This window comes from Sus scrofa, chromosome X (genome assembly GCF_000003025.6).
Source record: "Sus scrofa isolate TJ Tabasco breed Duroc chromosome X, Sscrofa11.1, whole genome shotgun sequence".
NCBI classification, from domain to species: Eukaryota; Metazoa; Chordata; class Mammalia; order Artiodactyla; family Suidae; genus Sus; species Sus scrofa.
Window position 1 is genome coordinate 59,174,975 of NC_010461.5, and position 24,044 is coordinate 59,199,018.

The following is a 24,044-nucleotide window of genomic DNA, read 5'->3' on the forward strand; positions in this document are numbered from 1 at the left end:
AATTAATGCCCAAGAAAACAGATATACATACAGTCTTGCCAGAAGGCTATTATAAAATACTTTAAGGTTCCATCTTTAATTATAATTTCTGGCTAGTAAAGTTCCCTCTACTATAAAAAACTAGTTTTTGTTGCTCACTGATAGTGTTGCAACTTATTTTTAAAGTTCCTAAATAATCAAGCTTTTGAGCACAATAACTTTTTTCCATTATTTTTATTACTTATTTTTATTTCTTATTAAAATATTTATAATTATCTTCCATTGTGTTATTAATAACACAAAATCCTTGATAATGATGATAGTTTGATCAGTGCCTCTCATAGAACTAATTTCTTCCTCCCTCACACATCCTAAATGCTTTGCTTTTACTGCTATACTGCTAACACAATGCTTACTCTAAATTAAAGTGTGGCAATATTTGTTTCCTAAGTCTCACCAACTAATTGGGATGCAGCTGTAGCATAGCGGAAAGAGCAGTCAGTTGATTTTAGAATACCTGAATTACAGTATTGGTTTTACTACTTAGCAGTTGTGTGACTTTATTATCTTAATGACCCCTAAATTATGGCATGAATTTTTGTGCTGTTGCCAAGTATAAAATAGTATGAGACATCCGGAAACTCAAAAATATATGGTCTCTATACATTGTAGCGGGAGTGGAGAAGACAGAATAGTTGAAATGGAAAATCCTGGACAAAAGGTCACCATAGACCTTAATAAATTCTTAAACTTCCTGAGACTGTTTTGCCATCTATAAAAGAGACAATGATGATGCTTACGTCATAGGATTAAAGGTTAACTGAGATATTGAATGTGAAAGAGTCTAGCCAGTATCTGGAAAATGGATGATGTTAATGAATGTTTCCTTAGATTGGAAAGCTCTCCCCAACCCCTCCGTTCCCCTCATCACCCCCTCCCAAAAAAAACACTCCAAAATTCAAGTACCTTTCAAGAAAAAGCCCAAAACGCACCACTGTACAAAGCCCTTTCAAACAACTTCAGGCAGTACAGCCCTTTGGTTAAGAAAACTGGTCTTCTGGAATCAAACGAGACACCCTCCCTCCCCGCAAGTTTAAAGCCAGGATTGCCATATAATAACTCCATGACTTCCGACAAGTTACTTATCCTCTCTGCATCTAGGTTTCCCATCTGTAAAATAAGATCATTGTGGTGCATATCTCATGGGGTCGTGAAGTATTAAATGAGATATGCTTAGCACAGCCCCTGACAGTTAAGTCCTCCATAAGTATTACATAAAAGCAGTAAATAGAAAGTTTCCTCTTCAGTAAAATGTTAATAAAAATGCCTCCCAGGGTGTAGCAAAATTCCGCTGCAAAAGTCTTTTAAAATTTAATGCTGAACAAACCTACAGCACTGGTATACACCTTGAGATACATGGGGCAAAGTTCTAACCTCACTTTTATAGAATATACTTTCCCTGCCCTGGAGGGAAGGGGGTCATAATTCCCACTATTAATTAATAGGAAATGAAACCACAAGATACGTCCCCGGATACAAGCAGCAGAAGCCCAAACAGCAGTATTAAGAACGGTAACCGCAGACCGGACCTCGATAATTCCCTGGAGTTCACCTCTAACGCCCCCTTCCCCTGCAGCCGCGCAAGCGTACACCGATTTTGCTCCCTTCTCCTTCTTGCCCCCGCCTCCAACACCTCCCCCCACTCCATCTACCCCATCACGCAGGCGCAGCTCCTCAAATCTTGTCCCTACCCACCTCCTCTTTCTCCGCTTTTTGTTCCCCCTCCTCTTCCAGCACCTCCGCAGGTTCAGAGTCTTCGTGAGGGTGGCGGCGATCAAGGGGTCACGTGATGAGCATCCTGCTGCCCAACATGGCGGAGTTCGACACCATCTCGGAACTGGAGGAGGAGGAGGAAGAAGAAGCGGCAACGTCGTCGTCGTCGCCGTCGTCGTCGTCCTCGGTTTCGGGGCCTGACGATGACGAGGAAGATGAAGAGGAGGAGGAAGAAGAAGAGGAGGAGGAGGAAGAAGAAGAGGAGGAGGTGGAGGAGACGCCGCCCCCGCCGCGGGTAGTGAGCGAGGAGCATCTGCGGAGATATGCCCCCGACCCTGTATTGGTGCGGGGCGCCGGCCACATCACTGTGTAAGCGAGAGGGGGCCATGGGTTTTGAAAAGGCTGAGATTTGGCGACAGAGAAGTAAGGTGATCTGGGGGCCTGTGGAGTGGGGGAGGGCTGACTTAGGCGCACTGTTAAGAAAGGACACCTGGTCTAAATGGAGAAACCGAGGGAGATCCGTGTAAAGGAAGTGAGGAGAATGCAAATGTGATGCACCAACGCCAGGTAAAGAGTGAGTATAGGATAGGGAAGTTAGGGGTTGGGAACCAGAGAGATTGGAGTAGGGCTAAGTCTCATTGCTTCTGTGTATGCTGCCGATGAATAGTTTTTAAACTGCAAGATGTACCAGCGTATTCTTTGCTGCTAAGATTGGTGTCTAGGGGAATACGGTGACTGCTGTAACAAGTGACGAGATCTAGGCTTGGACTCTTCAAAACAAACATGATACATACTGTGAATAACATTATAGAACATCAATCCACCCACCCACATATTCATCCATCCGTTCTTTCTATCTAATCCCTTATGTAAATAAATACAATAATCCTTTTCGTGTCTTGATCACTCCTCGCTCTGACATTCCTTAAATATCACACAATTAGAGGTTCCGATTGAGAGGCAGCTATGAAACGTAGAAAGAGCAATGGATTAAGAGTGAGTGCTCTTGGATGTTAGTCCCAGCTTTGCTTCTTACTGGTCCTGTGACCTTGGTCAGGTTACTTACCATTTCTGGGCCTTGATTTCTCCATCGATAAAATGAGGGGTTTGAGGTAGAAGGTTTCTAAAGCATTTCGGCTCTGAAATAATTTGATACCTTCAGGAGATATTGCATACCCAAATATTAAATATGCAAACGTTAAATATGTATATGAAAATTAGTCCCCCAGGAGAATGATTTTTTGAAAACTTACGCAGTTTTTTAATTTGATATCTTGGATCAATATTTGAGAAAATAAAAGGGGGAAGGACCTCATAGGATAGTATTTTCAATGCAAAAGAAAAATTTAATGGTTCTCTGGCTATGAAGAATGCTTTCTTGTTTTTATGTGCTTGGACTGTAAATACTTGGAAGTTTAGGTATCGTGTCATGTTCATCCTCTTAATTATGCTATTATTTACTAAGTTTTCAAAATAAGACTTTTTTCCTATCAAGTCATACTGCCTCTAATTTTGAAAAATGGCTCACCTAGCCCCTCTGACTTTAAATCGAGTTCATATTACCTGAAATCATATATGATGCACCACCTCCCCCGTCATGTGAGCTTTTCATTTTAACATGTTGAGTATTTTGATTGTAATATATTTTTGTGATTTTTGCATGAATTGTATTAAGAAAGATTTTGAAATCATGGAAGAGTTTGGGGAGATTTTTAGACCTGCCTTTTGGTTAGGCAATTTTAACACAATTTTTCCTGGTCCAAGAATTTTGCAGATAGCTTACAGTGTTTAGATGCCAGCTTACTGTGCTGTTTTCCTTCCATTCCTTTCATCACTAGGGAGACAACTTATTACCCAAATTAATTATGATTCTAGCACCAAAGGTGCAGATTACTATTTCATGCAGATTATTTCACATGACTGAACAGTAAGGGTTTTTATTCCAGTCCATAATTTTTTTTTTACTTTTTTTTTTTTTTTTTTGGTCTTTTTGCCTTTTCTAGGGCCGCTCCTGTGGCATATGGAGGTTCCCAGGCTAGGGGTCTATCAGAGCTGTAGCCGCCGGCCTATGCCAGAGCCACAGCAACGCGGGATCCGAGCCGCGTCTGCAACCTACACCACAGCTCATGGCAACGCCGGATCCTTAACCCACTGAGCAAGGCCAGGGGTCGAACCGGCCACCTCATGGTTCCTAGTCAGATTCGTTAACCACTGAGCCACGACGGGAACTTCCTCCAGTCCATAATTTTATATTCCAACACTCCTCCCCCTCACTGTTTTCTAAATTGCAAGCAACAGAATGTAAGTTCCCTGAGACTTATTTGAGTTTCCAATCTGCTTCCCCAACCATGGTGAAGTACTTACCAACCTATTTTCAATTAAAAGCAAAGCACTGACACTTGCCATGCCCAGGCCTTTGTAATAGGTGTAATGTCCCTCCCAGCTTAAAAATTCTGGAATGAGGAGTGTGAAATAGTGGTGCTCATAGTAACTGTTGGTATTAATTGAAGCCAAAACATGAGAAGCAGCAAACAAGTACTTGAATTGCTAACCAGTCTATATGGCTTGGAAAATTATTTAGTTGTATTGTACACATTCTCTGACGTAGAAAGCACATTTGATGTTAAATGTCTGAGATTTGGGGGAAAAAAAAAAGATTAAATGTTTAGGAGAAAGTTTTACCGGGATCCGAGAAACTATTCTATGATAGTAAAACCTTCCTTACAACAGGTAAAGTAAGATCCTTAGGACATAGTTAATCTAATTCTGAGACGTCTAAACTATCAGCCTCTATTTAATTTTTTTTTGGCATAGCAGTGTTAATTGCCATATCTGAATGAAATATTTATTGTTCTTTCTCACCCTTTATACATTTCATTCTCTGTGCAATCATCCCTTCTTTACAGGACATTGTTTCTTTTCAAAGTTTAAAATTGGAGATCTGTCACCTCTGATACTACTGCTCCAATTTTCCAGGGTAATATTTCAAATCCTTGAGTCATTTTAACTCTTCCTTCTTGAATTGTCCTATGCAATTGTCCCAGAATTATGTCATCATACCTTTCAAAAGGTCTATTAGATTATTCATTTTCTCTATTTCTCTTGACACCTCTCTAGTTTGGGTTGTCATCATCTTCTGCTTGAATTATGGCCACAGTCTGCCACCTCTCCCCACTCCAGTCCATCCTGCATGCTTGTGCCAAAATAATTTTCTTAAAACACAGTTTAATCATGTCACTTTCCTGATGAAAAACCTGCATTGGATCTTAATTAGGTTTGGATTCCTGTGCTCTCTTCCTTTACCCTCAGTGGTCAAGGAGTCCCTCTACTTGTTCAGAGCTCACCCATCCACTTATGCCTTCCAGACTCTTCTCTTCCAGCCTCCTCCCAGGCAGCCCCTGTCTCTATAGTATTACCTCCCTTGGCCTTTCTACTGGCTCAGCCTATAAACACATTCCGAATCTCTCTGGTTCTTTAAAAACAAAATAAAAGCCTTTCTGGACCTAATTCCCAATTAGTCTAGTCTCTCTTCTCTTTCCAAATTTCTTAAGGGTAGCTTCATTCACCATATCTGTTTCCTGTTCACCCCTCTGTAATCTTGATTCTGCCACCACAACCACAGGCAAACTGGCCTCATTAAGCTCACCATGACCCCCTGCTGCTAAATTAGAGTGGGCATCTTCAATTCCCTATCTTCTGGTCCTCTTTGCTGCATATGAGACTTATAATGACTCCTTCTTTCCATTTTCTATGACCTGTCCTGTCTCTGAAGGCCTGTGTGTTTGTGACTCTGGAGTAGAAAGGTCATAGAAAGTGGTATGATAATGATAGGCCTCAGTTGAACAGGAAGTTACATGTTTTGCCTAAAGGTATTCAAATTCTGATTTAAAAAATATATATATATATTTTGCCATCCAAACAAACCTTGACCACTTCACTCTCCCTCGTTCTTCGTATATTTTTCTGGTTATTCCTTAACTGTCTCATTCATGGGTTTCTCTTCCTTTCTTACCCCTTGAAAACCAGTCATCTTCAAGGTTTTCTTCTCAGCCATTCTTCTCATTCTTTTCATTTCCTACTCTATCTAGATAGTCTCATCTTAGCTCTCATGGCTTCAATTACCTGATGTCTCCCAAATATATGTCTTTGTACCAAACTCTGCTCAGACTCTTATCTAGGCATCCTCACCTGATGGCTCACTAACATCAGAAATTCAACATATTCAAAACAGAACTCATCCTCTCCACATCCCCTCACACCTCCATCCCAACCCCTCAAAAAAAATTCCTCCTATTTCTGAGTTTTCCATCTCAGCTACATGTACCTCCCTTTATTCTATTAGTCATCCTTGGTTCCTCTTTCTCACTCATACTTTCTCAATCATTCAGTTAAGCAATCAGCAAGTATTAACAATATATGACCTAAAAATTTCTTCTTTTCCTCCCTACCACTACTTTCCTGGTTCAGGCCCCTTTCACCACCTTACTGGTCATCTTGCCTTTATCCTTGACCCTTCCACATCCACCCCTCAACTGCTGTTAGGTGGAGATACCACTTTCCTGTTTAAGACTTCTGAGGTTTCCCCCATACCTATAGGATCAGGTCCAGCGTGGAATATAGAACCGGACCCTGCCTATCCATCAGCCTAATCTCCTGACATTCCCACTTATTGCTTGTATTTTTCTGTTCATTGCATGCTGTTTCTCTCTTTTTTTTTTCTTTCTAGGTCCACGCTCACAGCATATGGAAGTTCCCAGATCCAAGCCATGTCTGTGACCTACACCACAACACATGGCCAGATCCTTAACCCACTGAACAAGTTCAGGGATCAAACCTGCATCCCCATGTAGGTCAGGTCCTTAACCCATGAACCACAATGGGAACTCCTGAATGCTGTTTCTTATCTCTTTGCCTCTGCTCAAGCTGGGGCCTCCATCTAGAATTCCAGTATCCACCACCCTCACCCCATATGTCACCACCTCCTGCAAGTCTTCTCTGTCCCCACTAAATTTTAAGCTGAAATGGGAGGAACAATCTCTGGTTCCCTCTGAATCCTCAGTGCCTAACACAGTGTCTACCCTGAAGTAGACAGTCAATAAAAGTGAGTTGAATGAACACTGGTTCACCTTAATAAAACTCAATATGCCTGTCATAGCATATGCTGTGTTATAGAGCTTCAACAAATACCAGGTAGTTGAATCATGCTCTGGAGAGTACTTGTGTTTCTGAGCAGAGATATGTATAGATAAATACAGTAATACCACCAGATGGGGGTATATGGTATGGCCTTATCTCTGAAAAGTTTGTTGAGCAAGTCCCTATGTGTCAGAATACCCCTGTCTACTTTTATCATCTTAACATATTGGCTTTCTAGTTTCTTTAACAGGATACTAATCCTTTAATATTTTATCATTCAATTATAATTTTTGAGAAATAGAATGACCTAACCACTATAATTATCATTCCAAACCTGAGATGATGGTGATCATAAATGGATATTTGGGGATCTTTTCTAAATTAAAACATATATATACATATGTATATATGTAGCTAAATTAACTCCTACAGATTTGAGATTTTGGAAACCAATAATGAAATGTCTCTCGGAAGTATTAAGTGTTTCTGAAATACTGTACATCTGAGGGATATAACTTAGTATCATTTTTCTTCTTGATATTTTTGGGATAAATATTTGGGTCCAGTGTATTGAAATACAAGAAAAGTTATATCTCATGAGATTTTTTTTCCTATTTATAGCTATTACCACACTATATTACTTAAAATATATAGACATTTATCCTTGACAGTTCAGTAGTAAAGAAGTCGGTAGAGAGGAGAAGTTACCAGGTCTCAGGGATATATAAAATTCTCATTTAAATTAATCTAAAAGAGTGAGTTCCCATTGTGGCTCCATGGGTAAAGAACCTGACTAGTATCCATGAGGACGCAAGTTCAATCCTTGGCCTCACTCAGTGGGTTAAGGATCCTGGGTTGCCACAAGCTGTGGCATAGGTCACAGATGCCGCTCAGATCTGTCATTGCTGTGGCTGTCGTGTAGGCCAGCAGTTGCAGCTCTGATTTGACCCCTAGCCTGGGAACTTCCGTATGCCACAGGTGCTACCCTAAAAAAAAAAATAAATAACCTAAAAGAGCTGAAGTTATTACACATACAATTGAAAAAGATGGCCAAATTTGCCAAACAGTGCATTTCTGCAAAAACAGAGCAATACAAATATTGATGTTTCTCAAATCAGTGAATGGAATGCCTTTTCTGTAAACAGCTGTCTTTGAGAAATTACAGTGAAGCATTGTTAATCTGTGTTTGTATAAGGTAAATATTTTATAAGATTGTAAGCTTGGAGAATACTGAAGCTATGGTAACTTCTCATTTTACAGAGTGGCAAGACATCCATATGGAAGATTAAAGAAATGATATGTGTGTGTGTGTATATATCTGTTTTTTGTTTTTTTTGTTTTTTTTGTTTTTGCTTTTTGGGGCCACAGCTGCAGCATATGGAAGTTCCCAGGCTAAGGGTTGAATCGGAGCTACAGCTGCCGGCCTACGCCACAGCCCACGCAGGAATCCAAGCCGCATCTATGGCCTACACCACAGCTCATAGCAACGCCGCCAGATCCTTAACCCACTGAGTGAAACCAGGGCTTGAATCCACATCCTCATGGATATTAGTTGGGCTCATTACCTCTGAGCCCAAATGGGAACTTCCTTAACTATAATTTTTAAAAATCTCTTAATTGTATGGCATAGGCTTTCCTTTTCCTTGGTATAGTAAACAGAATTCACATGCTTCAGAATCAGTGTTACTGTAAGTGCATAGTTTTCTAGTGAAATCGTGTTTCTTGTTGGCAGAATTTTGCTATACTTTGACCTATTAAAAAACCTGAACACATGAATTTTAATTTGTGCAAGATTTTTAAAGGCTGATGGATAGCCATTTTCAAAACAATTAAAATCAGTGAGGGATGTAGGGAGGGGAGAGAAGAGGAAAGAGTAAGAGGACTCATCCTTCTTTGCCTCAGTTTCCTTTACTCCAAAGAATTGTCTAAGAAATTAAATTTTGAAATATTGGAGACATTTGACGGATAAAATACAATCATTAAGAACTACCCACTGGGAGTTTCTGTCATGGCTCAGTGGTTAGCGAATCTGACTAGCATCCATGAGGCTGTAGGTTCAATCCCTGGCCTCGCTCAGTGGGTTAAGGATCCGGCATTGCCATGAGCTGTGGTGTAGGTCACAGACGAGGCTCCGGTCCTGCCTCCAGAACTTGACCCCTAGCCTGGAAACCTCCATATGCTGCGGGTTCGGCCCTAAAAAGCAAAAAAAAAAAAAATTAAAAAATAAAACCACCCACTGAGTCAGCTTCAAATATGTAATAGACTCTATATTTAAAGAAGTTGATAAAATGACAGTGTGAGTAGTTCTCAGGTACCTTTGTCTAATGCTGAAGAACCCCACATCTTGACTCATGTCTATCACTGATCACTAGTGAGTAGATGAGTTTGTCTAATCTCTGTAGACTCTCAGTTCTTGACTTAATGGTTTGCTTATGAAACAGCTGAGGTGTTTATTTAGCAGTGGCCATTTCGACATTTTCCTGGTAGCTACTAAGTAAAATGTTGTGCCTAAGGTTATTTAAGTATTCTTTTTAAGTGCTGAGTATCTAATGGAGAAGTTAAGAAATCATTGGTAGGCAAGAACAGAATTGCCTTTTAGCCAAAATTGTGAGAATACATTGGGCCTTCTTTGCCTATCTATACCTTTAAAAGTAGATAAATGGGGGCCATAGTGGAGTATTTTAAGAAGTAAAATGACACTTTCCTTACCATTTCTAATATGCTTTTTGTATTTTAGAGAAGATGATCCCTTTTATTAGAGAAAAAAATTTGTAATGGGAACTTTAGCAAGCATTTCTTGAGAACTTGAGCACTAGACTAGGCACTGTAAAGAATACAGAAAAGAAAAAGAAAAAAGTACTGGCCTTGTTTTACAAACCTAACAGGAAAATCACTTTTAAGAAATTGGGAGTGGGGAGTTCCCGTTGTGGCTCAGTGGAAACAAATCTGACTAGCATCCATGAGGTTGCAGGTTCGATCCCCGGCCTTGCCCAGTGGGTTAAGGATCCGGTGTTGCCATGAGCTGTGGTGTAAGTCACAGACACGGCTCGGATCCTGCGTTACCCTGGCTGTGGCATAGGCTGGCAGCTGCAGCTCCGATTCCACCCCTAGCCTGGGCACTTACGTATGCCTCAGGCGTGGCCCTGGAAAGAAAAAGGGTTTTTTAAAAAAATAATAATAATAAAAAAGAAATTGGTATGGATCAGCAAAGAATAAAAGAAAATAGTTTATTAACTTTTGAATTGTAGAGTATAGATTAAAATTTGCTGTTAGGGTTCAGAGAAAGGGAAATCCATGAAGACTTGCAGTGGGGGTTGGAACCTGACTTGGGCCTTGAGGGCTGCATTGGATTTAAACTAGGGAGAGGAAGCAAGAGGCACCACATGAGCAAAGACAAGAGCAGTGGCATGACAAGACATGGCAATGACAATAGAAAAGAAGGAAACGTTATGAGAATGACTTCAGAGGAACAAATAACAGGACTTGGAACTACCTGGATATAAGTAAAGTATGAAAAATAGGAGAGGGAAGGTGCAGAAATGATACCAGGGTCTAGGTTAAAGAGAGTCAGTGTGCCATTGACAGAGATGAGGAATTTGAAAGGGGGAAGCCGGTTTCCAATAAAGGGTATCATTTAAATTTAGAAGTGTTTCACTTGAGGTGTATTATTATTTTTATTTTTTTGGCCATGACTACAACATGCAGAAGTTCCCAGGTCAGGGGTCCAACACACACCATAACAGTGACCCTAACCACAGCAGTGACAACACCAGATCCTTAACTCTTAGGCCACCAGGTAATTCCCAGATGTATTATTTTGTAGTAAGATATCCAAATGGGAATGCAATTAGATATGAGGGACTAGAGCATGTTGGAAAATACAGAACTAGAGATATAAATTTGATGGTCATCAGCATTGAAGTGATTCTCAAAGCTATTAAAAATATATGAACCGTTATAATTCCTTTAGAAAGAGAAGTGGATGACTAAAAACTAAATTTTGGGAAAAGGTAGAGGTGTTAGCAAAGAGTAAAAGATGAGAGAGTGTTAGGAAGGGAGTGGTCAGCAGCATCACAGGCTGCAAAGTCAGGGAAAGTTGTGAGAAGAGGGCATTGAATTTGGCAATAAATAAAATGAACTTGTTTCTGAATCAATAAACTGAATAAGGGATTATTTTCAGTAAAGTAACAGTATCAAATGACAAATTTCAAAATTTAAGAAAGGAAAGGATATTAAGGAGATGGAAGCACTGGCAAAGAAAGTTCATTTGTCTGCTGATAAATGCAAGAAGAAAATAAAAAGCTAAAAATTGTTTAAATAATGGAAATATTCCATATGTTTTGAGGAATACATCTGTATCCTCTATGTATTTGATATGTAATAAAAGAATGTTAACTGGGAAAAGCTATAATGACAGCAGTCTCTAATGGAGGTAGAAACATATTAACATTTTTGCATCTAAAAGGATATGGAAATCGAGATCTACTTTCAAATGTACCATGTCTTCTACTTTCTAAAAATGAAAGCTGTATCCGTTTCTTTGTTATGCAATAAGCATTAACTCTGTGGAGTAATGAATTCAATTACATTGTTTTGACTAGTGATAGAGTCACTATTTATATAAATATGATTTAAATGAAATATATTTTTGCTTTATTAAATATTTGTCATGTTATTACAAATATATATATATTTAATACTAGAGCATCAATTTCTCTAATAGTACATGAAAGTTTACATAAAAATTCATGTATAAGACTACCATCTTATTTTTACATTTGGCTATACTCCTCTAAGTATAGACTTAAAAGGAATGTTATTATGAGAATATTGTCATTACATGTTATACTGACACCTGGAGAAGTAATGAACTTAAGCTCTTTTTATAATTGCTACTTTTCTCAATTATTTTAAATCTAGAATTTGTTTTAAAATACATTTTAACATGGAGTTCCCATTGGGGCTCAGTGGGTTAAGAACCCAACAGTGTCCATGAGGATGTGAATTTGATCCCTGGCCTCCCTCAGTGGGTTAAGGATCCGATGTTGCCCCAAGCTATGGCATAGGTCGCAGATGTGGCTCAGATCCAGTGTTGCCATGGCGGCTGTGACATAGGACAGCAGCTGCAGCTCTGATTTGACCCCTAGCCCGGGAACTTCCATATGCCGCAGGTGTGGCCCTGAAAAAAACAAAAGAAAAACAAAAAATTTAACAAGATAAAATATATTTTTGCACAGATATGTACCTTGCTGATAACTGCTAAGTATAGAGTATGTTTAAGGCTGGCTTGTGTCCTCGAAAAGGAGCCATCAGCACAAATTATACAAGAATATGATATTCTCACAGAATAAGATATTAGATTCTTAATGTCTTTAAAGTGACCCTAAGACCCAAGTGCCATTATCAGTAATCACAAACAGTACATACAGTACCTTATTATTCAACCAACTTTTATTAAGCACCTACTAGATCCTATTATATTACTAAGCATAGTAGAAAATAGCAAAGTAAATAACCCATAGTTTCTGTTCTCAAGGAGCTTAATATAGGACAGAAAGAATTTAGGGATTAGCGTTTGAATTTCAGTTCCCCCCTCACTAGATTTTGGGCAAGTCACTTAATTAATTACTTAAAAAAAAAAAAAAAACCTGAGTGTCAGTTTCCTTCTCTGTAAAATAGGGGTAACAGTACCTCTTGTAGGATTGTAAACTTTAAAGGTAATATATTTACCTAGCATAGTGTCTAAACCATGGTAAGCAGATAGTTACTGGTAACTGTTAATATTATTGCCAACCTCACAAGGAGTTCTTATCAGTGTTAGAGTTTTTTTCTTTTTGCTTACACTGACATAAAATTGTAATCACTCTGATATATTATCTTAACATGCAAGAAGTAACCTTTGTTATCTACATGTAAGTGAAGAAAGCCTTATAAAAAATTATTTTGACTTAGTACAAATTTCAAGGAGCATACTTGGAGAGAGTCAGAGCTCTTGAGGCTAGGATCTGTTTTCTCAAAATTAGTTGAGGATTATACATAAAAGCCATTCATAAGGATCAACCTTTGAGTATCTAAATAGTAACTAATCATAAGTTGTCAAGCTCTATTGTTCCAAAGATTGTATTAGTATTTATTTGGAAAATGTTCATATATCTACTGAAGTAGAAAGTATAATCCATTCCCACACACAACTCATCAGCCAGTTCCAATAGTTACCAATTAAAGTTTTAAAAGAAACATTTCAGTCAAAAGTTGTGTTATTTCCAGCTCTATATCATTGTTTATCTAATCCGTTATTTTTTAATCTCATATCATGGATCTGGTTAGACTCCTACTTTAACACTGGCCCCTTAAGTTTCTTTTACTATTAACTTGGACTAATAGTCAAAGATTTATTTTCTATGAATATCAAATTATTTTTAGGACACTTTTTAGTCACAACATCAAAAAAATGCATGGCTTTGTACCTTTTTTTTTTTTTAAGGAAAAGTTAAATATGCTGGGTAGAATATATTTTGTTCTGTCTTTGTTTTTAAGGTTTGGCTTGAGCAACAAGTTTGATACTGAATTTCCCTCAGTTCTAACAGGGAAGGTAAGTGACAATTTGCATTGAAATTTTCAATTCTAAAAGCATTGTTTTATGCCTTAGTGTTATGACAAATGCTTTGACTTACTGTAATGAAGTCTAACAATAAGAGGGCAGGGTAATTGGAGGCTGTGTCATTAGTGACTGAAAGCTGTCTCCATGACTACTAGACTGACCAGTTATTTTGTTCATTGTCCGTTATTTACTTATCTGTTCAGTTTTTCTAGTTTTGCCTTTTTTTTTTCTCAGCACTGGTAGCTATAATTGTTTTGATTTAGGCCAATAATTTCCAATATTTTAGAGTTAACATTAACAAAATTATCATTGTTCAACTTTTTAACACTCTATGAATTTTAAAGTGTCCTGGGATATGATTTGTTACATGTCAAAAGAATCAAATTTTTTGGAGTTCCCTATCGTGGCTCAGTGGTTAACAAATCCGAGTAGGAACCACGAGGATGTGGGTTCCATCCCTGGCCTTGCTCAGTGGGTTAAGGATCCAGCGTTGCCGTGAGCTGTGGTGTAGGTTGCGAATGCGGCTGGAATCTGGCGTTGCTGGGCTCTGGCATAGGCCAGCAGCTACAGCCCTGATTGGCCCCCTAGCTTGGGAACCTCCATGTGCTGCGGGTGCGGCCCTAGAAAAGATAAAAAGACCAAAAAAAAAAAAAAAGATTCAAATTTTTGGTTGGACATTTTTCTACCTTTTAGACAGTTTGAGTTTCGAAAATTGCACTCACTGCTATACATTATTACCTTTTTTGTTCCCTGGTTCCTCTACACTCAGTATTATCTTCTAGCATTTATGCTCAGTATTCAAAGACATCTAGGATTCGAAACCAGAAAATCCAACAGTAAAGCTAACTTCTAAGCCCAAAGGGAAAGGCTTTGACTAAGGCAAAAAGAATTTGTAAAACTCCTAGTATATTGTCAGGTACTTACTAGCTTCTCAATGTAAGTTTGTGGTTGCTATTGACAAGTCTTCATCAGTATATCACAGTTTCACCCTGGTTTTTCTCATTTACTCACCAGCTTTCAATTTTTATTTATTTATTTAGTCTTTTTGCCTTTTCTTGGGCCACTCCCGCGGCATATGGAGGTTCCCAGGCTAGGGGTCGAATCGGAGCTGTAGCCACCAGTCTACGCCAGAGCCACAGCAACGCGGGATCCGAGCTGCGTCTGCAACCTACACCACAGCTCACGGCAATGCCGGATCGTTAACCCACTGAGCAAGGGCAGGGACCGAACCTGAAACCTCATGGTTCCTAGTCGGATTCGTTAACCACTGCGCCACTACGGGAACTCCAGCTTTCAATTTTTAATTGCTTTTGCTACTTTTTCCTTGTTTATCTGAGTAATAGTTTATTCCTGGTCCCACCAATAATTTATTCTCTTGACTGTTGACCTTTTCTATCTCTCCTGATGTATAATGTCAAATCATTCCACATAGTAATAAGCAAATAGAGATAGTCCCTGGCTAAGTGAACATTAGAAAATATGTGACCATTTATCTTTTTAGGATACCAAGAGCCCTTTTGTTTGAGATTTTAACCTCACTCTCTAGTATGTTCTACTTCCCTATCTTGATCATTTAGAATAATTCACCAATTGAAGTAGCAATTCAGATTTAGATTTGTTTTATATGAATTAATCAGAAATGTTTTCTCCAAGGGGAAAAAGTAGCTATGGAAAAATCTCTTGAATAATAATTTGTTTGTGGAAAGATGGCTAATTCAATATTAAAATTAAAGAGAATGTGAATTTGGAGTTCCCGTCATGGCTCAGTGGTTAATGAACCCTACAAAGATCCGTGAGGACATGGGTTTGATCCCTGGCCTTGCTTAGTGGGTTAAGGATCCAGCATTGCCATGAGCTGTGGTGTAAGTCACAGACGTGGCTTGGATCTGGCATTGCTGTGTGCTGTGGCATAGGCTGGCAGCCGTAGCTCCAATTTGACCCCTAGCCCTGGGAACCTCCACATGCCACAGGTGTGGCCCTAAAAAGACAAAAAAAAAAAAAAAAGAGAGAGAGAGAGAGAGAGAGAGAGAGAGAATGTGAATTTAAATATCCCCAATGGAAAACTTGTTATTTACATTTCCCTTGATGCTGCCACATGTGTTGTCTGGGCAGTTAATATCCAGTTTTATTATTGGTTCAGCTTTTTAAAAAAAAGTTTGAATTACAAGTCCAAGAAATTCTAGAAAGAATCAGAGAGAATGGATATGTGTATATGTATGACTTTGTTGTACAGCAGAAATTATCACAGCCTTGTAAATTAACTGTACTTCAATAAAACTTAAAAAAGAAGAAATTCTAGAAAATGAGTAATCAAAACACATGACAGAACAGAGTTCCCAGATGTAACAATTACCCATTTTTGAAATTGGCCAGTTTTATGTGCTCGAGGAATCTTCAGAATATTTCTTTACACCTCTTCATTTCTTTCCAAGCCTTCTAAAACTAGAAATCCACCAGCATGAAAGATAGTACAGATTTTTAAACCAGAGAAATAGGAATATTAAGCTGCCTTTGGTATGCATTCACACAGCCTAAGTGATCTGGATATGAACTGTTCTTAAAGACATCCTTTTTTTTTCAGGTGATTGTTTTTGTAGTATATATCATAATGATTGGATATTTATTCTAGTGTACATTATTTAAATGTAAAAATTTTCTAATATATTGAATGAGGCAAAAATGATACAGTGATGTTTTTCCGAGTTTGGGTTTGGTGATTTATTTTAAAAACCCTAAATGGAATTCTGAAAGTCTGACCTTTTTTTTTTTTGGCTGCACATGTGGGATGTGAAAGTTCTGGGCCAGGGCTCAAACCCTCACCACAGCTTTGGCAGTGCCAGATCCTTAACCCTACTGTGCTGCAGGATAATTCCTAAAAGTCTTGATTTTTTTTTTTTTTTGTCTTTTTGCCTTCTCTAGGGCCGCTCCTTTGGCATATGGAGGTTCCCAGGCTAGGGGTCTAATCAGAGCTGTAGCCACCAGCCTACACCAGAGCCACAGCAACCCGGGATCCAAGCCACGTCTGCGACCTACACCACAGCTCACGGCAACGCCAGATCCTTAACCCACTGAGCAAGGCCAGGGATCGAACCCAAAACCTCATGGTTCCTAGTCGGATTCGTTAACCACTTCGCCACAATGGGAACTCCCTAAAAGTCTGATTTTTAAAAGTCACCTGATGACTTTATTTTCTCTTTAATGAGATAATTTTTCTCCAATAGGCACTGTTTCATTTGTGTAGGTTATTTTGGGTTATCAAAATGCTTATCTGATAACTGGGGAAGAGACAAAAAGAATTTATGTGTTACAGAAAAAAAAAAAAAAGAAAAGGGCTTAAATTCCAAATTTAGCAGCAGTGTAAAAATATTTTTAAGTGAATAAATCCAGTAGCTAAAGTAAAAAAATAAATCTGCACTTTATGAAATCAGTCTTCCAGCATGAATGGAACTCTAAATAGCTTTTATACCTAAACTAAGCAAAATTGCATAGTGAATTCTGAAAACCTAAAAAGCCATTTTGATAAGTTCTGTGGCTCAGTATTTGTGCTTCTTATGTGTTAATGCTTTTAATATAAATAAAAAGATAATTTATATTAGGTGCAGGAAAGATTATTTCCCCATTTCACTAAAGATAAGTATCCTATCATTATAGGACATATCTGACAGGGGTATACAGATTCTGGTGACCAGAAAATGAAAGAACTTGATAGAACTTTAGAAAAGAAAGAAAAGCTTCCAGCCTTCAGCTTGATGGAATTAAATGGTGTTACAAGGAGATTATTGTGCAGTGTTGGGAACCATAAAATCCACCTTTACTATTGTGATGCAGTATGACAAGTGATTGATTGGGTTGCGTTCCCCATGATTGAAAGAGGCAAATCACTCCTGCTGGGTTTTGCTTAAATTTTTTTCTGTTTGCAGAATCTCTTGCATCCTGTTATAAAATATTATGACCCTTTCCCCCACCTTTATGATGTGGCTTTCTTTTTTCTTTCCAAGAAAGTCAAAAGGAATTAAATGTTTCTTTACAACCTGCTGTTCAGCTACAAAGTAAAGGGCTTCCATCTAACTAACCTTCATTACTAGAGATACTCAAGTATATGGAAGTAAATGAGTAAAATGTTAGTAACTCTGATTCCACACAACTAAACATTTATTTCACATTGTTTAAAATTGGGAGTTAACCATTTATTATTTCCTGTGCCTTTGTCTCTGTTTTATGACTTTTACTGTCATTCAAAATACAGATTTTTTTTTTCAAAGGCAATTCTGGCTTCCTTTTAAAGTCAAAATGCAGATTTTAGTTTATGTTTGAAATTCTAGTAAAAGTTTTCCTTTCACTGTTTCTGTTATGACTTCAAAAAATTTGAATTTTCATTTTCAGTAACTTGAATGTTTTAGTTTTAAATTTGTCCATGGTAAGAAAGTACAAATTGGGAATATTATGTATTAAAAGTGGAACGTGAAACCGAGCATGGCACTGTGGGGCTCCTGGGTGCAAAAGCCTTTCTGTGTCCCCCATTTCTTGTTCTTAGGAAATGGGCCTCTTTCAGCCACCATGACCTTCCCTGAGTTCCTAGGGACAGGTTCAGACAGTTGCTGATCAGGGAAGGAAGTGTATGCAAAGACAAGAGAAGACTGAAGAAGCAATAGTACAGCCTTCAGGCAGGATCCTGGTGCCCTCTCAAGGAAGACACATAATATATTATATAGGCATCTTATATACCTAAGAGAAAAGTTATATTCCTTATGCTTCTTTTAGAAATGAATACTTTAAAACTGAATAGCTTAGAGTCCTTCCTTGTCCTTCCTGGCTTAATTGCACCCTAAACACAAACACCTGTATGCTAAAGATTAGGAACCCTGAGCACAGTTGCCTGTGGGTTAAAGATTATTAGCACATGGTGTTTTTCAGGAATTTTCCTAGTTTGTTCTAATCTCTGATCAATGTACCCTTTTTCCAAGTACTGTTATTCTAGGCAATAACCCAGAAGACCACCATCATGATCATACCGAGATCTCATGACTCCAGCTTTGATGACTAAGATTCCCCCAAAGAAAGAAGAATGCATGTTTGCCCCAAACCTGATTCCTATCTGAAAACCTGTTTTTCTCCTTTTCACTATAAAACTCCTCGAAATTTTTTCTAATGAGGGGCACAGTCTTTAGGGCATTAGTCTGCTGCGACCCTCCTTTGCCTGACAAAGCAATAAAGCTATTTTCTTCTCCTTTACTCAAAACTATGTCTCTGCATTTCAGTTTGGCGCCACCAGACAGAGACCAAATTCCAGCAACAAAAGTACTGGTGGGGAAGAAGGAAAATTGCCACATTTTAGAAATGTTTTTGTTAATTCATTTCCAGAAGCTTGTATCATAAAAGACAAATCTTAAAACAAATTTTGTATACTTTGGGGCTCCCGCTGTGGCATAAGGAGATCAGCAGCATCTTGGGAGCACTGAGTTTCTTGTTCTTGGGTTCAATCCCCCACCTGGCACAGTGGGTTAAGGATCTGGTGTTGCCACAGCCTCAGTTTGGTCAGCTTGATCCCTAGCCCGGGAGCTCCATATGCCGCAGGGCGGCCTAAAAAGAAAAAGAAGAAAAAAAAATTTTATTCCTTGTCATATAATTTATTTCATTCACAGTGTTTCAAACAAAAATCAAGTTTAACTTTTTGTATTATTCATTTTTGGCTTTAGCCTCACTCTTTTTTTTTTCATCTCTGCTTACATACTTTTAAATAAAAGCTCTAAATAAAAATCTTATTTTTCAAATACAAATTTTAATTCTAATTACAAAACTTAAATTTAAAAATGGAGAGATTTAATAATTTTATGAGTTTATATCAAAATTTTCCATATTTTTAAAATGTGTTAATGTTTCTGGATGCATAATTTAAAGAAAATTGATAATGTTATGTTACAGATTAGAGCTAAATATATAAATATATGTTCCTTATTTTAACTTCCATTTGGTTGCTTGGTGGTTCACTAGGAAAAAAAAGTTGAACATCACTGTTAGGTGAATTTTAAGATAGTAAAAATTGGTACCAAAAATTGACTTGGTACCTTGTTTTTATTTTACTTTTATTATGATTATCGTTATTATTATTATTATTATTTGCTTTTTAGGGCCACGCCCACGGCATATGAAAATTCCCAGGCTAGGGGTCAAATTGGAGCTACAGCTGCCGACCTGTACCACAGCCACAGCAACTTGGGATTCGAGCCACGTCTGCAACCTACACCAGGACAATTCCCCCTGCCCACTGAGGGAGGCCAGCATCCTCAGGAATTCTAGTCGGATTCGTTTCCACTATGCCACAACAGGAACTCCCTTGGTACCTTGATTTTAAAAAGAACAACTTTTCTTTAAAAAACTGAAAAGCATTAAATTTGCATTCAAAATGTGGCTGAGGAGTTCCCGTCGTGGCGCAGTGGTTAACGAATCCGACTAGGAACCATGAGGTTGCGGGTTCGGTCCCTGCCCCTTGCTCAGTGGGTTAACGATCCGGCGTTGCCGTGAGCTGTGGTGTAGGTTGCAGACGCGGCTCGGATCCCGCGTTGCTGTGGCTCTGGCATAGGCCGGTGGCTACAGCTCTGATTCAACCCCTAGCCTGGGAACCTCCATATGCCGCGGGAGCGGCCCAAGAAATAGCAACAACAACAACAACAAAAAGACAAAAGACCAAAAAAAAAAAAAAAATGTGGCTGATTATCCTTTTTGTTTATAATAGAATGTGTAGCAAAGCTGTGGAGTACCTGATCCAAACCTTTTGCATTCAGGTGAAACTCTATCCTAAAGAGAGCTTTGCTTTTCTTCAAATCTAGTCGGAGATGTGATTCACTGACTTCCTTTCTCAAAGCAGTTTAGTCTGAGGGTTCTTTCTAAGATATAATTTCCATTCCCTGTGAGGTATGTAATAGGAAATTTATTTTTCTCATTTTACAGATTGGGAACTAAAACCCACAAAAGTTAAATGAATATACCTAAGATTTTTTTAGAACTAATAAGAAACTAGAATCTAGATCTTGATTTATTGTCCTAATGTGCTTAGCCTGTTGGTGTGTTCGACTTTCAGTTATAAGGCATGGTTCTCTGACTTTATTTTCATATATACTCTAGAAATTTAGTCATTTAATTGGAATACTTTTTACTCAGTGAGTGTCGGTAGGTCAGATTGGAGAATGAAATTACTTTCCTCCTGTAAATAGAATTTTGAGCCTTGCAATTTCACAACTTGTTAATGTATTAGGAAGAAAATCAAATTTATAGATTGAGCGATTGACATTATTGGGTGGCATGAACAATCCTAATAAAGCTAATATAATTACTTAATGTTTTAATCATGATGATATTGAATTCTGTGGTCATGTATCTTTCTAACGTCTAATAGGTATGTATTGTGATATTGATCCGGAGACGTCTATTAAAAGACAAAAATGTAATATATTCTTCTAGTAGTTTTTTTTTTTAAAGTTATAAAGTTCTGTACTTTTGACTCCAAACATGCTAATAGAGTTTTTATTGTATGGCAGCTTATTTTTCCTAACAATTTCATAATTTTTTCTTGCACAAGCCAGATGGTGAAATTTTTTCCACATATATTTTAGTGTTACATCTTTCTAAATGAATGAAAGAGAATCATTTCTGTGATGCAGAAATGTGATTTTACTGAAAGCAAACTATTTTTAGTATACCTTTGAATTATATAACCTTCAAGCAGAATTTTTGGTATAAATCTAATTATGTCTGTCATGCTCTTGTCTTTGAACCGACTCTGTCATTGTTTACTGAGAGGCATGAGCCGCCACTTCCAGGAGTGGAGGTAGTCATTAAAAATATTTAATTTGTATATATAAGTATCTCTTCAACTTCCAAAATTTACTAGTCAGGAGTCCATTTTATGCTAAATATTAAGACCGTTTTTTAAAATGTAATCACTCTTCTGTCTTTTGTTAGCCTAACTTTTCCCTAGAAACAATGGCAAGTGTTAAAATTGTTATGTTGCAAATTTGCCAAGGAGATAAGGTTTGAGAATTGCCATTTTAAAGTAATCCTGCCATTTTAAACGTAATCTGGGAGTATTGCCAAACCCTAATTTTAATTCTGTTTTCTCCAGTGGGATTTAGGGGTTTTATTGTTATATTATGCTTCTAGTCTTAACCTTTATTCAGAGTGAGTGGAAACTATAATGTTGCCTTAATGAGGAGAATATTTGGTAAGAAAACTGCTTGACAGTTATCCTTTACCACTGATTTTATTGTTGCCATTGTACTGTTGGTAATTTCAGAAGATTGTTTTCTAACATCAGTATAAATTCTGTAAACATGAAATTATATCGTTTTGCTTTCTAATGGCATCTGAGAAGGAGTATGTAATACATATTTATAGGGGAAGATAAGGAGGAAATATATTTAGAAATGTGTAAGTCCTTAAAGTATTTGTAATAAGACAAACATTATCTTTAGGTTAGAGATAGATAGTAGAAAGCTGCCCCCACAAACTGTTAAAGATTGCACCCTCGTTGTAGGTGGCCCCGGAAGAATTTAAGACCAGCATTGGCCGCGTGAATGCATGTTTGAAAAAGGCTCTCCCAGTCAATGTGAAATGGCTGCTGTGTGGTTGTCTCTGCTGCTGTTGCACCCTGGGTTGCAGCCTGTGGCCTGTTATTTGTCTCAACAAAAGAGTGAGTAACTATTTTATTGTGTAATAATAATGAGTTAAACATTTATTGAGCACTTGCTGTGTGCCAAGTGCTTTACATGATTTATTTAATTCTCATAACAATACTGTCCTCATTCTACAGAGAAAGGAACTCAGGGCCAGGAAGGTGAAGTCCTTTGTCCAACCTTTATCAACACTTTATCACTTAATATAGGTTCCCATCATTATTTCAAATAAGTGCAAAGTAAGTGGAGTACTTAAGCAAATATAAATGTAACTGGGCTACTTAATTCTTTTCACAAAACCTGAAGCTATGATTTAAAGTTTTTCCAAACCACAGGTATATGGGAGAGCTTCTTCTGACCTGAAGATAGAAGTAAGAGTAACCTGCAAAGTTGGTGGGGGAAATCCTGTTTGGTTTTCCACATGTTAAAAGTTTCTGACATGACATTACTGGTTATGTCATAGATTTGAGACTACAGTCTTAATCTCATCTTCTTTAAAATTTTATTTTGATCTTTAGAATGTTTTTCCCCCCATGGGAATATATCTTTAAACTTTTAAATTGAAGCCAATGAGGCAATTAATTCATTTTACCTATAGTTCTTTCCCTGTACTACATTGATGATTTCATTTACACTTCTAAATAATAAGTAGCCTACTGAACTGTATTCAAAAATCACAGTACCTTGTAGGAGTATAATTAGAAGGGTAGTTGTCTCTTATAAACCAAAAAATATTCCCAAGTACTCACTATATTTTCTCCATCTTCCTCCTGCCCTCCTTTAAAAAGCAGTTAATCCACTTCAAAAAATAATTTTAAAAATGCTTCCACCCCTCTGACTTTTTGCTTTTTAGGGCCACACCTGCAGCATATGCAAGTTTCCAGTCTAGGGGTCTAATTAGAGCTACAGTTGCTGGCCTACACCACAACCACAGCAATGCAGGATCCGAGCCACATCTGCAACGTACACCACAGCTCACAGCAATGCCGGATCCTTAACCCACTAAGCGGATCCTTAACCCACTAAGCGGGGGCCAGGGATCCAACTTGCATCCTCATGAATATTAGTTGGGTTCGTTTCCACTGAGCCACAATGGGAACTCCCCCATGACTTTTTGAATGGGAAAATTAGATATTTTATTAATTCCCGTGGTCACTACCAGTAGGTCAAAGATTTATTTTAAATAGAGCTTAGTTTATTGTTTGGCAAAGCGTATACAGTATTCTGAGATGGTTTTCTATAGGATAAATACATTGGCAGTGTCCTATCTGGCTTTGAAAAGCTACGAATCAATAATTCCTACCTATTTCCATTATTTTTAAAGCCTCAATGTGAATTAACTATGGGAGTTTTCATCAGATATAGCCAATTTCAATTACTTAAGAACAGACATTTTGGTTTTAATGTTATCCTAGATCTTTTTTTCTGATGACCTGTTTACATCTTTCGTATTTATTAATTTATTACCTTTGCCACAGGGCCTGAAATAGAAGCAGTTTTTTCAACCAAGTGATTTTGCCATGAAATTAATACTAATGCTGTGGTTTCTCCCTATCCTCCATTACTTTGCTTAATTAAGAATTCATTTTGAATTGATGTATCAGTGCATTCTTAGCTCACTGATCTGTCAATTTTTAAAAGTTTATTTAGGAGTTCCCGTCGTGGCTCAGTGGTTAACGAATCCGACTAGGAACCATGAGGTTTCGGGTTCGATCCCTGGCCTTGCTCAGTGGGTTAAAGATCCAGCGTTGCTGTGAGCTGTGGTGTAGGTTGCAGACGTGACTCGGATCCCCGCGTTGCTGTGGCTGTGGCGTAGGCCGGTGGCAACAGCTCCGATTGGACCCCTAGCCTGGGAACCTCCATATGCTGCAGGAGTGGCCCAAGAA

At 38.1% G+C, this 24,044-nt stretch overlaps 2 protein-coding genes across 3 annotated transcripts in view; one reads left to right on the forward strand and one right to left on the reverse strand.

The window, feature by feature from the left end:
- LOC100525798 (nucleosome assembly protein 1-like 2) overlaps nucleotides 1-1,833 on the reverse strand; it is a 207,231-nt gene extending 205,398 nt beyond the window's left edge. Inside the window, exon 1 of one of the 2 annotated variants that reach the window (XM_003135186.5) lies at nucleotides 1,735-1,833. The gene's annotated coding sequence lies outside the window, so the exon portion shown is untranslated. The remainder of the gene's footprint in view (nucleotides 1-1,734) is intronic. The other variant, XM_021080764.1, reaches the window with a different exon arrangement.
- CHIC1 (cysteine rich hydrophobic domain 1) overlaps nucleotides 1,676-24,044 on the forward strand; it is a 53,683-nt gene continuing 31,314 nt past the window's right edge. Inside the window, exons 1-3 of the mRNA XM_003135187.5 lie at nucleotides 1,676-2,121; nucleotides 13,426-13,480; nucleotides 22,020-22,175. Of these exons, the coding sequence (XP_003135235.2) occupies nucleotides 1,829-2,121; nucleotides 13,426-13,480; nucleotides 22,020-22,175 (504 nt within the window). The 5' untranslated portion in view covers nucleotides 1,676-1,828. The remainder of the gene's footprint in view (nucleotides 2,122-13,425; nucleotides 13,481-22,019; nucleotides 22,176-24,044) is intronic.